We start from the raw sequence: 16,812 nt of genomic DNA, 5'->3' as shown, positions 1-16,812 counted from the left end.
CAAGTAGACCTAAGTAATTGAAGAGCAACATGGAAACACAATTCTTTGTTTGACGATCTAATTTTAAATTTTGAAACGTGTTTGTTGGATTAAATGAAACTATGTTGACGAACCTTCCTGAGGAAGGTACTTTACTGTGTACCGAAGTAAATAAACTATTTTCTAAGTACATACTTATGTATCTATTTTTAAAAATTGTACATCCTTCATTTTGTGCATGTTTCAGGTTTTAATAAATTGATTTAATTTTTGGTTTGTATGTTTTCGTCTGTAATGTAATGAATAATCTTGCAAAATATAATTCGTAGGATGAAGATGAATATGTTTGTCACATTTTTATAAGCAAACTCAATTTATCTTGCTCCAACAAAATACCACTCGTTGTTTCGCAACTATATTTCCATCGCTACATAAATTTCGTTGGATAATAGATCGTCAAGATTATGACAAATTTTCATCCTACACATGGTATTACTAATAAAAATTACACATATCCTTCATCCAAATCCCAACTCCAGTTATATTTTTTTTCTATTCGTTCGAAGCGTTCATTAACCGGTTTAACTATTAGATTTACCTCAAAGGTTGCCAAAGCTTCGTCGCAATCTGCTTCCAATTCTCTCCCATAATCACCACCCTCATCATCCCGCCCATAACCTCAGCAAATCAGGTGTGCGATCATAATTAACTACCCGTAATGGACAACCTGATTAATATTGCACAGATCCCTTCCATCCAGCGCAGCTTATATCCTCCAAAACCGCTTATCAAAGATTTTTTCATAATCCCCCGAAATCCTAAAAATACACTTCGCGGGCTATAATTACCATCTCTGAAAGAAAAACTTAAAGCTCCTCATCCGACAAACCAAATAAATGAAACAAAGCAGAACTTCGAACTCACAACACAAAAGAAACGGTGTTCGCTGCCACAATGGGAATTTTTAACCAAGAGATTTGTTGCCTCTCTGTGTTAATATTTAATAATAAAACGACGAGGACTTGGCTAATCGGGTAGTGTTTAAACATCGACAGGATGGAATTACAAATTGGATAGAACTATTGGCGAAGAGTCAATCCTCAATATCTGTCAATATTTGTGTAGGACTCAAAAGCACAGGTGCTCGAAGCGAAACGCCGAAATATCGGAGTCGGTTGATGGAGTGGTTAATAATTTTTTATTTTGATGGAAATTTAGATCGTTTTTGAACGGAATTGCGGGAGGCTGAGGTTTAAATTACTACATTTATGTTACTCGTGGTGTTTTAGAGTTTCCAATGTTAATTTCAGTTTTAAATGCAATTATTTTTTTTCCCAAATTGTACTTAAAAATTTCCCCTTCCACAAGTCCCCCTATGCGCTTGTTCTAAAACACAAACCAATAAACGTTGTCAACACATGTTCCTCGCACATCTACAAACAACAATTAGGGCACGAAATGCAGTCGGTAATTCGTAGGCGGTGCACGTATTAGAATTTATTGCCTCCGGCAGCCTCATCCCATAATCCGAAGCACGATTAATCGCCTGTCTTCCCTAATCTGCCCATCAGCACCTCCCGACCATCGCCCCACCCCAATTTTTCCCTCGGTAAATAACAAAAAGTCGGTGGCAATTAACCCAGAACCCGATCGCAAATTTCACGCCCTCGCATTCCGCTCGTCAGATTCCCGATAAATCAGCTTAATTCCAGTTCGGCTCGAACAGAAATCGGCAGTTGAAAGAAAAGCGCGATAAAAGGTTCAAAGTGGGGCTGAGTGAAATGCAGTTCCGGTTGTATCGCGTGTCACGGCGGTGACTAAACAAATAAAGAACATCTCTGTGAGATCCGGAACAGAGAAAAAATTCGATAAGTGCCCGTTCTGGCGAAAAAGAAAATGGAATTTGTGGAAACGTGGTGATGCGGAGCGGGAGATTTATGGGCCGGTGATTCAGGGAGCAAATAACATGCGGAAGGTGCCCCCGCGGGACGGGCGAGACGGAATGGGGATTATTCAGTGAGAGTGGTGACCTAAGAACAGTTTGGTTCAATAATGAACCAGAGAGCGAACAAAATGTTTTTTGTAGTTAAAACCAAATCAAATAAATTTAAAAAACTTCACTTGTCCGCTACTCTAGAGATAGCTTTGTAGTCTTTTATGGACAAATTGACTTAAATTCTTTGACATTTTTTGCGACTGGCACTTATTCTAACTCATAATGGCAGCAGATAATAAAGTTAAAAGGTTATACCCTCTTCATGTATTACAATTATCAACAATCGTTAAAAGGACATCAGTGAAAGGGCTTTTCGAAAAGAAGACTCACTGTGAAGCTTTTACCCAAGCGGAATGGTAAATATAACTTTATTGACTGGATTTACAACAGTCTTTATACTAGTCGTAACAAACTGGTCGCATTATTAGCAATTTCCGACCAAGAACGTAGCAAGAACAACTTGAGACAATTTCAAACAATAGTATTTTCATATCGAAGCTAAATGCAATGAGACATTTAATTCACCTCGCATAAGTGAATTCTTGGTTTAGTTTGCTAAAGAGAATGAAAATTACCTTCTTTGAAACTTTATAATGTTATGGGAACTTGAAACAAATGTTTGAGAAATTTATTGCAAAATCGATAGTTCTAAGCTCAGGTACCCCAACCAATGTCATGTTTTACGAATTCGATATTTTGATAACTTTTTCTAAAGCATCAGCAAAAAGCATTCATTATATTCAACTGTGTGTTCATCTCTGATTCATAACATGCTCCTCTGTCAAATCTGCCAGGTGAAATCACACCAAGCTAACCCCGTTTCTTCTATAGTCGTATTCCAAAGTTGCTCAAATCAGTCGCCCTGCAAACTTTCTCGGGATCACGAATCTATCCTAATTTTTTCGATAGCTCTTCAAATAATGGAGAGAACACGTACTCTCCCTGCGCATTCACAATTTTTAGAGAAATTTTAAAATTTAGGCGTTTATCTCAGTAAATTTTGCTGTGTTCTAGAATGAAATTGATGTAGTTGGATTGCCACACTCTTATACCGTTCTGGTGCCGCTGTAGCTGTGCACCCCACTGCATAGCGGTTGTTCCAAACGGAAATATGCGGATTTTCGACCGATGCTAACATGTGGTGTAAATTTGTTGTATTGTTTGTAAATTCACAGTTCATGTTAGGATTTTAAGCGTTAACTGGTTCTAACACAAGTTTAACCGTCAATGCTTTGTTCAAATAAAGTACTTGCTAGGAGATTTCTTGAAATTCACTTAGTCAGGATTACGAGTCATCTTTATGAATAAGGTTTCTGGATATATACTTAAGTGTTACATTATAATAACGTTCTTAATTTCTCACACAAGATTGCTACTAGTTCATTTACGGCAGGTAAATCAACCTAACGATGTTCCACTCTGGGGAAAGGATCGTGGAAATTGCGGTAGAATTCATGCTATCGTGGATGGGGGGATTAAAAATGTTTCCCCTTAGGCAGTTATTATCGATATCATCACCGAGACATATTTTCTCGCAACGTGGAAAATTACATCACCGAGCAGCTTTTCTCGCAGCGCTGGATGCATTTTGTGTTTTTTTATCATGTGTTTGTTTGGGATAAGCTGGGGACAGTTCACGATATAAACTCTCAAAGCTAATGGTTTTAAGTAACCAGTCAATTGGATCAAGGCATCATTCAATATCCGTGTAAATTCTTTGTTTGAATCGTTGATAAATTGTGGCATAATTTAACATAATGTAAATTCTTTGTTTGAATCGTTGACAGAGTGTGGCATAACTTAACATATGTAAATTCTTTGTTCTGGCAGCGCCCATGAAAGAGTGTTTTCAAATCGAGCACATGTTTGAACTGTAAAATCTCGTTGGACAAATTAACAACATTGTGGGTCATGTGGGACGTGGATTTTATTCCTTTGATTTAGACCATTATTTACACAGCGCCACAGCATTGATCAGATTTCTGGGAGACATATTTTTAACGCATTTTTTTTTTGAACGATGCATCCTTCCGACGTCATTTTGAACCTCCAAATTGCCTGCTCTTAAAATTGAACCAATAACTGGAATGGACGTAAAATATTAACCTCATGTGATTTTGTTAACTTTGCAATTTTTCTCTCTCTTACAATTTTAGCCTTAGTAATCTTCTTTGCTGTGTAATTTAAATTGAACGTAAATTTTCATGCTCTGAAGTCCCTAATCTCACGTAATATTTCTATCAGACCAGATGTTTTTTTGTTTTATAAATCTTTGCTAGTTTTTTTTGACCACGTAAATATTTTTGTTGATTAGTGCTTCCATCATAAATTGTTTGATGTCCAATCTTAACCTCAGATAAGAATTCTTTGCTGTTTAAAATTTCACGAGAGTGTATGGCGAATTTAAATGTTGTTTATTGCTCCCTTTGAAACTTTAACACTTGTTCAGTTGTAGTTTGATATATTAAGTAACACAGAAACACGTGGTAGAAGCGGAGGGCGCGGTTCCTAGTCGAGCTGTCGGGATTTATCGCGCCATCTGTACAAAAGACGCAGACCTAGAATAGAAGTCAGCGGAGCTGTCGGGATGACGTGACGCTGTCAGCTTATTTATAGCCTTGATTTCCAACCATGAGTTTGCGACCGTAACGGCCTGCTCGCTTGGCACGTTTCTTCGTGATAGAAAGGTGCTGGGCGGCATGCTTCCCGATAGAATAGAATCACCGTCGTGGAGGGAGAACAGCCACAACCAGGAGCCCCAAACTGCGCTCTTCCTACAACGGCCCCTATGCGTAATTTTGCTGTATTCTAGAATGAAATTGTGATATTTAAATATTTGCATTGATTTACAACGTTTAATTTGATTCCTCCAACCGGCACAACCTAGTCGCAGCTTTTTTTTATCAGTGGAGGAATAAATGATTTTGTGTTTTATTTAGCAGTACTTTTCCAACCTTGGGGTCCACCACTTGCATGGGCTGTCAAATTTTTGAATTATTGAATTTTTCGTAGGTTTTTCAAATTTTTTTTACATGTCAATTTAAGGCGAGATGTTTGGGTTATCACAACACGTACGTCAATTCCAAGACGTGTAGTGTAATACCGACGTTAATAAAACAATTTTTGATTTGATTAATAAAAAATAGATAATAGCAACAACAATGTAAACTATAAGCAATGAGTTGTCGAATACCCTTGTCCGAGCTCCGTATACATTATAGCATAAAAGTGTGCTAGAAAGTTCTGATTTTTTGCAAAAATTGGGACGTCTAGGGAAAACTTTGAAGACGTCTTCATAAATCACAAATACAGCAGTATGTTATTTTATAAAACTTAAATCCTACTTACTAAGAAAAATTTTGAGGGGAAGTTGGATTAGCCACATTTCGGTTAGCATCTTCCATCTCCATAATATTCGTAACATACATAAAATTTAGCAAAAAGCGATAAGAAATAAATTTTATAGCAAATAGTATAACCAAAAAGTTTCGATTCGCGCGTTTTTCTACTTTTTTCACATCCTTTTTCCACTCCCACTCAACAGAAGAACATAATTAGCCCCGCCCACCCACCCTGCCTCTATTTTAGTGATTGATTTTATCCGGTCTGAATGAAATGAATGATCTTATACTGAACAAAAATAAAATTAGTCGTTAGAATAAGAAGAGGGGGGGGGGCTAGTATTTTCTAGGATAAGACTGTTTTTGGCAAATCACATACCTTCCAAGAAAATAGAGGGTGGGTGGGCGGGGCTAGTTTTGATAAGATAAAACTGATTTTGGCACTTTTAATATTTTTCAACCATTTTCGAAACAGTTGAACACATTATCTGTCGAATAAAAATCTGGATTGATAGTAGACGGAAAGGAGGGAATTATTTTTCGTACTCTAGGGACCATGGAACATAAAAATAGCCATTTCATGGACTCTATTACAATACGAACTTCGTTAGCTGACACGTGGAAAGTAAAAAGTTGGTTTAGAGTTATTTAGACAGAACTTCCCTCGCACTTGAAATGCAAACGAAAAAATTCAGTTTCTTCGAAAAATTATAAAGTTGGATTTTGCGAATTTTATTTTTTATAATAATCCCTATAAGTTAAAATAAATATATATGTAGAAACTAGGGTGCACCGTTCTTGTTTTGATCAATAAAATGTCACTCATTAATTTTTTTTAATCACCCTGTATAAGTAATTCTACAGGATATGAATGCATTGATAATATGATAATCCATAAGTATAAAGTCATAATATTTAGCATATTTTAGATATGATCCATTCGGCAAAATTTTGAGATGACGTCATCAATTTTTTGTGAGAGGGTAAACGGATAAATTTTTATTAACGATTTACCATGCTTACAGTAATCTTAAAACGTCCGCAAGATTTTAGAGCTTTCGGTTTTGCAGTTTCAAAATTAAATTGGAAAATGTTGTTATACAAAACTAAACATTGATTCATAAACCACAAATACATATTACATTTTTTATAAAATTTAAAAAAATCACAGATATTTGGACGTCTAGACGTCTTACGGCCGAAAAACAAAACGAAAAAACTGACTCTGTGCTCCCTTCTTTGAGGTCCCAAGTTAAATTTTTCTTTCAATTGCAGTCAAATTTTAACGTAATAAATACCCCAGACGGTGAAAAACTTAATGAAATTTCGTAATCTTAGGTTGATCTCCTTGTTTTTTATTCGAGGAGCTTATTTAAAATAATTATGTAGCAGATATTTATTTGTAAAGACGTTTTTACCGGCTTTTTATCTTTAAATGTGTGTGAACCTCTACTGCTGGTCTTGACAGTTATATTTCACTTTTAATTTGTATCTCACTGTTTGGCCTAAATATTCCAGTAATTTTTGTTTCACTATTTCTTCGGCACCACCGTATGTGAGGCTGTGATGATCCTTATGTTTTCCGAACTTTTTTCTTTTTTTTTGTAATACGTATTATAATTCTAAACTTAGAAATAAATATCTCATAAATTATAAAATCTAAAATTAAATTAATTTTATCTATGAAACAAATATTAACTGTACAATTTTAGATATATTTTATTTTAAGAATATCGTGTAGATGGTCAAATTTTAACCTTGACTTATCTTATCATCCCCATCAAAAATTTGTTGTCGTCAGGTCACAGTTTTGCTAAGCGATTTACCAATTAAATTATTAAAAACAAATTTTACTTTTTTTCTTGGAATCAGTCTATGAAACGAATTTTATACTCCCTTAGTTTACGCTCAGAAAGTAAAAGTAAATACATCTATTAACCTTATTGATCGACCAACAAATAATTAAAGCGAAATTTTCGCACAGATTACTACTTAAGAGCTTTACCAAAAGCCGTCTTTCGTGTCGTCTGAAAAGTTGAGAAAAGCTTTACGTCAAATAATGATTCTTTAAATGAAAGCTCGCACAACCTGTCCCCAACTTTATTGTTGGAAGCTTCATCGAGAAACTTGTGAGATAAACAAGACATCAGCGCTTCCGCAGCGAAGTTGTCTCAGACGTTGCTTAGTATTTGTGTTGCCGAGCGCGTCTCCTAAGAACCCTAGGTGTTTGCGTTTTAACTTCGAGTGATGATTATTGATGACGGTTAGCTCGAACCGTCCACTTTTGCATTCGAGACCCTTTCAACTACAACTTTCCATTAAAATCTTTCACTAGATTGAATCAAATCCAATTTCCTTTAATAAGAGGGGTATTGGATAGCGCATTAAAGTGAATCCGCAAGGTCTGACCCTTATTTCGCGGATGATCTACTGGTAAAACGCATCAATCTACCTAAGAAAAAGGAATTCGACGGGAATGTTAAACACGCGTTGAAAAGGGTCGGCGGTGAGTGCTTCACGTTCTAACTCAAACAAGTAAAACAAATCTTGAAATCAAATATATTAATGCTATCCCCAAGATAATAAGTTTAAACTATAAAATACACCCAATTATAACATATTTCTCAGTGCGTCTGGATCTTGTTCTCGAAATTTATTGGAATTTATAGTTCATAATATTAAAATATGAGCATAAATATCATAAACGAACTTTACTCACCACACGCCAGTGCGACGATCCAGATGATCGCGATGGCGGTTTTGGCCCTCCCGGTGGTGGACTTGAACTTCAAAGGGAAGCAGATGGCATACCATCGATCAATTGATATGAAAGTCAACGTTAATACGGATACCGTCACAGATACGCTCTGCAATAAAAATGCAAATTAGTTAAAATCGTGCAAAGACCTCTTCATTAGCAGCTTTTCTTTAAGCTTCTCGTCGAGTAATTTCTCTTAAAAATTTGCAGACTGGATCATTTTAGACTGATTTAACGGATCAGAGGCGGAAATGCACTTGGAATAATGGAAAAAGTGCAATTTGTCGCACCTGGATGTCGTGGAATGGAATTAAAGTAAAAGGAATTCAGCTTTGATGTAGCTGTAATCAAAGGATAAGAGATCGAAGTTGTCTTATTTTTTTTGGATAAATATAGAATTTGTATGTTGCGAAGCGCGGAGTTTGCTAAAAAGACTATGCGAGGACGTAAACAAGTTGTATGCTTTGAAAATTTTAGCGAAGTTTGTGGGTGACCGGATATTTGGAAGGATTAAAAAGGGGCGAGTTATGAAAAGTTGGACGTCCCGTGTGGTTTGGGAAAGTTCGACGTTGAATAGTCACTGGGATGAGAACGCACAAAGAAGGCTCTACTCTGCGACAGATGGAAGAATATTGTGTATTTTTAGAGCTCGGATTTTATGCTATATCTATAGTATTTTATAATGTATGCAAAAAAGTAATGCTTATTTTACGAGATTTGTTTTTCCAGTTATTGAAATTTCCAAGTTAAACTGAATTTTTTTTATATATATAATATAAATCTAACGCCCTACAGTGGTGGTCAAAGAATTGAATTTATGAGATCCGGGGTCTCTTGAGAATCTCTAAACTTGTTTCAAAAGACTCGACACCTCGAACATCCTTTCAAAATCGTTCTAAAACAACCCATAAGTAACCCATTAGTTTCTTTCAAATTTCTACTAAAACAAGACCAACGTATTATTCGGTGTTTAAGGATTTGTTCTTGCCCCGATGCTTTTCTTTGTTTTTATGAATGACGTTGCGATAATTTATTCATTTTGAATAGTAGGAAAGGTTAAATAATTTCATAACGTTAACAGCACATTGGCAACAAGAAATATGAAGTGTCCGTTCAGAATTCAATTGTATTCAGAACGAGATGGGGTAACTGGTTGGAAGCAGCAATATTTTATGTTAATCATTTCCAGACTATAAAAGAACCGTCTTACGGTTTGATGCAGAGATCAATACCGTAGTTAAAAACTCAAGATATTTTACGAAATTTATCCTTTGTTAAAATAAATTGTAACTTTATTGTGAAAGCTATAAATAATTCAGGTAGGCACAATACACCTTTAACGGAGTTAATCGAACTTGTAAAAAATTCAAGATAAACATCGTAAAAGTTTCACGAAAGTGGAACAAACAATAATTAAAAAATGTTTGGAAATTTCAAAAAACAACACCGGTTTCAAGGTCTTAATAAATATTGCTCAAGTTTTAACTGGAAACTTGATATCGATGCGGAGGTTTGACTTCTGTATTTATCTTTCTTAAACATGCTCCAATTACTTCAGTGGGTGTAAAACGAAGCTTTCGTAGTTCCATTCTTCATTTACAATTCTAGAAGAATAGATCCTAGTGATTAAAAGAGGACGCTTTTATTAAGATATTAAATTAACAAAATATTACTGCGAAATTTGATTTCCAACTCAAACCGTATAGTGTAAAGCATATTAAGTTAAAATAAAGCGCAGCTACGATATTAAATCTGCTCACTAATCAAATAACCACTGCAGCTCTAATCCCATTATTTCTGCACAAAAGTATTTAAAAAACAGCAGGACAGATTTACACACAAAAAAACATACCGTTGAAGTTAATACTGAATTTATTATTATTTTATTTGATTTTTATAGCTGTTGTTCCACTTAATATTTATAATAACAATCCACATTTCTGTGATCAAATATGCATAGAAAATATAATTTCATTCATTTGGTTTAAACGAGGTTTATATCGTTGTTAATAATATATCTGTCCAGTGCATTAGAACCGAGTGTGCCGAGATAGAAATCGAGTTTTATTCGTTTGCTCTAAATAAAGTCTAAAACGATGTTAATATTTTATTTGTTTGGCCGTTTTAGCCCGTCCGGCGGATTAATATTTACGATTTTGTTTTATCGTAGGCGTCGGATTTAGATTGTCTTTCAAGCACGTCCACATTTAAATCGTTATGTATAATGCAGGATAATAAATCAACAAAATTTAATCTGTAAAGTAAATAGATTGAGTCCATTATGCAAATTGTCGTACGGTATAAATATTAATGGAAAGATAAAGTCTTTTTAAATGGATAGATCGCAGATGTTCCTGACGGTTTGTGATAGTATAATGAAGAGGAAAGTTATTTAAACGAGCGTGGTTCCAGCGTAATTTGCCGACGAACACTATTATACCGAAAACATTTAAAAAGTTGTTTGTTTTTTGATTTATAATTATTTTTAGCGACCGCAATTGTAGTTTTTTGGAGTTTTAAGTCCGTTCTTGTCGTAATATAGAACACGTATACGACGCGCGCCGGTATAGGATCTCGAGGTCGAGCTACGAGCTCGGTGTCGGTGTTGGTGTCGAGGTCACCAGAAAGAAAGAGAAATAAACTGTCAAACAATATGTACATGAAAGCCTCAGACAGTGGTTGATTCCACTTTTTAGGACCCCTAGAATGCTCCAAGAGAACACAACCCACACCCACTGTCAGAATTCATTGCGTATTTAGACCACCAACGATCCTCAGGATGAATTATTCTTGGAGCCAACTATATTGCGGTGAGCCGATTAGTGCGCGTAAGCGTTGACGGGCAGCGCCTCCTGTTCGCAGCGATAGTAAGTAGCAACTGGAGCGAGGTTGAGTCAAGAGGAGTGGGAGCGCGAGAGTAGCGTGGGCGTGATCGGGAGATCGAACTATTTAATAAAATGTGTTCATTTGACTGTTCCAACGACTAAACTAGGCACAACAATTGATGCCGTTTTCGCACGTTTTGTTACTCATTTAAGAACTGATATTTATATTACTTATTTTAGTCACCATAGGACACTAATAACTGTATCAAATGATGATTGAACAGTAATTTGTACACTGACTGGCAAAAAACTGGCCACCCTGAAAAATTTCGCAAAACCATTTTAAAAATTATTAATTTAACTAGTGATCGTTATTTTCTTAAAAAAACATTCACTATTGACACACATGTTGTACAAATGAGCAAAAAAAGAATATGCCTTCTTTAACCCAGAATTAAATTAAATTTAACAAAATAACAGAAACAGACCAAGTACGATATTTTCTTAATTAAAACAATAAAGGAGGGTGTTGTTGTAAACAGTGTTCATTTGATTACATGTAACTTTAGCAGTTAATAAACGTTTTCACGGGAAATCGATGCCGTTAACATTTACAGACGTCTCTCAAATTGTCGCTGTGTTATTTTGTTAAATTAAATTTAATTCTGCGTTTATTTGTCTTCTTTTTTTTTGCTAATTTATACATCATCTGTCAATAGTGAATAGTTCTTTGATAAAATAACGATCACTAGGTAATTTAATAATTTTTAAAGTTTGGTTTTGCGAAATTTTTCAGGGTGGCCGATTTTTTTTTGCCGGTTAGTGTAATTTAAATCGAATAAGTTATAAATACTGCTCTAGCATTTGTAAATATTTACTTGTTATTTTATATAGTAAATTACACATTGTTCTTTAATTGTTTTATACAATATTACTATAATAAACAACAATTGACAATACATGGATATTTACTTTATCACCATCATTAATCATCCTTTTGTCAAAAAATACAAATTCAACATATTTTTGTTATTTTTTAAGAGTAAATTAATGACTGCGCCGCGTATTCGTGTTTAATTTATATAAATTGACAACGCAGAGTTCAAATTCCAACCGTGCGTCCCTGGGTCGACGTACTCTTTTTTTATATAAAAAACATTTAAGTGGAATAAATAGATAACTGTCGTTTATATTTCATTCTCAAACAAATTATTTCAATTAGCACTGAAAATATACATTACGTTTAATTCTGGGCCGTGCTGTGTTATATTACATTTGATAAAACAAACCTGCTATTCAAGAAATGTGTATTAATTCTCGTTTGTGCGTGTTTAACACGTACCACAAGAACATTGTTTTTAAAACTAGACTTTTTCCTGACACAAATATTTTCTGATGTTATATAATAAACAAATACATGATAACAGTTGGCTTAGGAATCAGTTAGATTCGTACCAATTTCAGATTTTCAGAGTTTTTGTCGATTTGTTTGTTCAAAAATGTATACTTGTGATTCCAAGTTCACATCAGGGTCAGAGAAAATATAAGAGACTTTTAAAGAAGTCACTAAATGCGTTATCAATATTCAGTAGACTTGGAATACGAGTGTTTCCAGTTTGGTTTAGGTCGAATGGCAACCATTATTTAGAATCACGGAAAATTATTAATGACAAGCACTTTTTCCAAGATTTTGACTGTGAGTGATATAGTACATTATGGAACTAGTGGATGAAGTTGAATTTCAACGGCGAGAGTGATTTTTTCACACGAGCGAGTGCAACGAGCGAGTGCGAAAAAGAAACTCGAGCCGTTGAAATTTCTTCATCCGCGAGTTGCATATACTATTTTTTCTAAGAAATTAGGAAATAAACTAGCAGTATTAAACGTCAAACACTAACGGGTCGTCCAGCCTAGGCGTCATGATTTTCGAAGCGCGCGAAGCGGACGGTGCGGTCGGTGCAGGCGATACGCGACACGTTTCGCTAGCTGCGAAACGCTCAGGCTGGACGACCCGTTAAAATCGTAGACGGCCGAGTATTTTTCCACTAGAGGGTGAAATGAAATTTCATCCACTGCCAGCGATGGGAAAATGACAAACTTCAACCTTAATGAGTAGAAAAATATACTTATTTGATTTTGTAATATATATTTACACCAAATAATGGCTTCAACAACGAGCGAGCATTTAAATCAACATCTTGAGTAATGTCCCAACCGTTTCCTTTTCACGAAAAGATTCGATATCGCAAGTATGTCAAGACATTCAGAATGTTCAAAATAAGACTAAATATAGCTCAGAACTTACAAATTTAAATAAAATTTAATTTCTATCTAAAATTTGAACGAATCCTTGATATTTTCGAGCCCGTAGGGTTAAAATTTACATTTCTGAAGTTTTTGAATGAATTCCTTGAAGCTTCAAACGCTAGAAGGTGGAAAACATACACCCTATCGTCTATTTATTACCAAGTGAATTAAGTTTTAAAAGAAATTTTACACCTTTCAATTCTGCCACCGCACTTGAAACCGTGTAAGCAGCAAATAAAAATAAAACTAATGCCTTGTACTTACCAGAGCAGGATAAATTACTTTAAACTCATCCCACCTTAAAATATAGTCATAATATGCGTGGTAAGCTCAATAAATGAGGCTTCTTCGATGTCGTCCGTGCATTTTTCAGCCACCCGATAAAGAGTTAAAAATGGAGCGCATCCGTAACGCTGTCAGCAAAACACCCACACTGCCCTCTCCCTCAAACAACAATTCCACAAACGCAAACCCGTTTCACCAATTGCAAAAGCAAAAGAAAGTACCTGTTTTAATTAAATTCAAAACTAAAGTTCTACGCAAGCAACAATACACCCACTTTAATTAAATCGTTCTCAATTTTTCCTCTTCAAGAACGCCGTTTTCTAAACTGATTTTTCCGTTTTCCAGACGGTTCGGAAAAATAATCGAAACACACCTTGCGGTTCCCACAACACGGCGATTTATTCATCCACTCGCAAATAATTCTTCGAAGCCTGCGAGTCAACTTTGATTGAGCGGTTCTCCAAAGTTTCTTCCGCTTTGAGATTTTGATTAATAATTGTCTTCGAGTTTGCTTTTTTTCATTAATTAATAAAGGCACCGACGTCTGACTTAATTGAGTCAATTAAGAAGGTAAATTTAATTTTCGCGCTGGATTAAGATGAAAAAATTTTGCCGGGTGGGCTAGTACTAATTATGATTGTTGCAGGAAAGGAATGGCGGCAGTTGCGAAGTACGCAAGGGATTTGCGGGGGGCGAAGGCACTGGAATAATTATTAATGTTTGTGGATGTTTGAGGGTCTTGTTAAAAGTTTCCAGTGACAAAAAGCTTTTTTAACTTTTTAATTGTGAGTGTTGATGTTTTGTGACGGGGAATATTTTAAATGGAATTTTTAAATTCGTTCGGGGGTGACGGTGGTATTAAATGAATTAAATGTGTCAAATGCAGAGCTCTGGAAAGGAATCGGTTTAGGACTGGGAATTAATCGAGGGGCTTTTGGGATTACCTACTTGTTTTAAAAATAATCGGAAAACTTCAAGACATTTCTATATATTAATATCTAGGACAGAACACCAAATTAAGCAAAATATCACAGATTTGTCATCCTGAGAAGGTTTTCAATTAGAATAGGCTATTTACAAACCAATTTATCCAGTTTTAATTTTTCTAATAAAAATGGTGGAGGCGCCGGGATAATAAATTAAGCATATGCATTTTAGAAATATTTAAGATTAGGAAGGATTAGAACCAATATAAATAAGCTCTTTGGTCTTATTATATCGGAAATTACTGAATATATTGTGATGTCCTCTCTAATAGTCCCGATGGTGGTAGGTTAATAACACCAATACATATTTATTATCAATTTATTTACCCATATTACCACTACAAACCCAGACTTAACACTCTCTTGTTTTAGCTATCACTTACACTTTTATACACTATTGATGACCTAGTTCCTTGCAATGGACAAGCATTTGCTGACTAACGAATTGACACTTACTCATTCCATTACACCTCCCCCGGTCGGGAGAAAAATTTTTTTTTCGTGTTCTCACGTTCCAAAAAAAAATTTTTCCTTACATTATTCATGATACTTCTTAACTCTATTCTTATGTACTTCTATTAATTTATTACCTATATTAATTACAACATTTGGTGCCTTGTCTACAACTACAGTATATGGTCCTTTATACACTGGCTCACTCTTATTTCCTACATTGTTTCGTAACATAATTTTCGAACCAGTTGGATATCTTACAATTTTTGAAATTTGACTATCGTACAATTTTTTCCTTTTTTCTTTTGACAAAAGTAATTTGTTTCTAGCGTCATTACATGCGGTCTGAAGTCTATATTTTAACTCTAATGGATAATCGTCGAAACTATACAGAGGATCCGTCCGAGTAAGCACATTCGATGGCAGTCGACACGTTTGTCCAAATACTAACTCGAACGGTGTGTACCGTGTTTCGCTATGCACGCTATTGTTGTACGAAAAACACCAGAATGAAACCCATGAACTCCAACTATTTGGATGTTTTGCCACTTGTATTCTTAGATACGCACCTAAGTGTTTGTGGGAATTTTCTAACGCACCTAACGTTTCGTGGTGATACGCTGTCGAATTCAATTGTTTTATTCCTAATACTTTACAAGCCTCTTTGAAAGTTGACGATAAGAATTCTGTACCTTGATCTGTAACAATTTCTTGTGGAATACCATACCTTAAAATAAAATTTTGAACGAATGATTCTGCTACGGTAACGGCTTCTTTATTTGGTATTGGATACGCTTCAACAAACTTACTCAATTCACACTGTATTGTTAATATGTACCGATTATTTTGAACGTCTTGCTCTAAAGGTCCTACTATATCTAAAAAGATTTTCTGAAATGCCGAATTGGCTGTTGTTGTAATCGCCATTGGTTCTAAATTGTGTTTTCCATGCTTATACCTCTGACAAGAATCGCATTTCTTTACAAATTCCTCAACGTCTTTCCGTAATTTTGTCCAAAAAAAATACTTCCTTACATTGTTATACATTCGGTTTATACCGGCGTGACCTCCTGTAGGCAATATATGAAAGTCGTTAAGAATTATTTGTCTCGCTTCTAAGTCATCTATTCTTTGAACGTCTTTAATTACGCTTATTTTTAAATCTCTGAACCTTACTTCATTAACTCTAGTCATTATTTCACGCAGAAATGATGATGATGCATCTCTTTTATTTTTAATTACTACTAGTTCCGGAATCTTATATTTCATAACAATATCTTTGAGTACTCTCAACGTCTCACTTAGTGCTGACGCCGATCGAATATCCCATTTCATATAAATAACATCTGATTCATTGTCGACAATTAAATTATGACTTTTATAAATAGAACACGTGTTGGACATTTTTGTTTTACTTGCAAGTATTTTGTCAAATTCGGTTTTATAAATAGGACGCAACTCGAAAAAATTTTCAGGTTGTTTTATCAATTCCACCACGCCAGGGTGATCAGTCCTTTCGGATGAAACTGATTCACTGTTCTCGCAGGTCTTACTTTCAGCTTTACTTTGCGCTCTTGTTAATACATTCATTGTACAAAAAACTCGGTGACTCATTGATTTGATTTCACTAGAACTAATTTCTATTCTTGATAAGGCATCCGCTGTTACATTATCTTTACCTTTTATATATACAACATCAAAATCGTACTCTTCCAAAATTAACCTAAATTTCGTCAACCTACTGGAAGGATTTGTCATTCCGAAAAGATATACTAAGGGTCTGTGATCTGTCTGAATAATGAATTTTCTCCCGTACAAATACGGTCGAAAGTATTTAACACCCCAAACTATTGCCAAAAGTTCTTTCTCAATGGTACAGTAA

General features: G+C 35.1%; 1 protein-coding gene across 4 annotated transcripts in view; it reads right to left on the bottom strand.

Annotated features, from left to right (window-relative positions):
- LOC135124456 (orexin/Hypocretin receptor type 1-like) overlaps positions 1–16,812 on the bottom strand; it is a 262,209-nt gene that overhangs the window by 43,606 nt on the left and 201,791 nt on the right. For all 4 annotated transcript variants that reach the window (XM_064049525.1, XM_064049526.1, XM_064049524.1 and 1 more), the window contains one exon: positions 8,036–8,183. In XM_064049525.1, coding sequence (XP_063905595.1) covers positions 8,036–8,183 — 148 coding nt within the window. The remainder of the gene's footprint in view (positions 1–8,035; positions 8,184–16,812) is intronic.

This window comes from Zophobas morio, unplaced genomic scaffold, assembly GCF_036711695.1.
Source record: "Zophobas morio isolate AGI-343-1 ecotype UQ-CSIRO unplaced genomic scaffold, CSIRO_AGI_Zmor_V1 ptg000007l, whole genome shotgun sequence".
Taxonomy (NCBI): domain Eukaryota; kingdom Metazoa; phylum Arthropoda; class Insecta; order Coleoptera; family Tenebrionidae; genus Zophobas; species Zophobas morio.
This window is presented reverse-complemented; position numbering and strand designations above follow the sequence as displayed.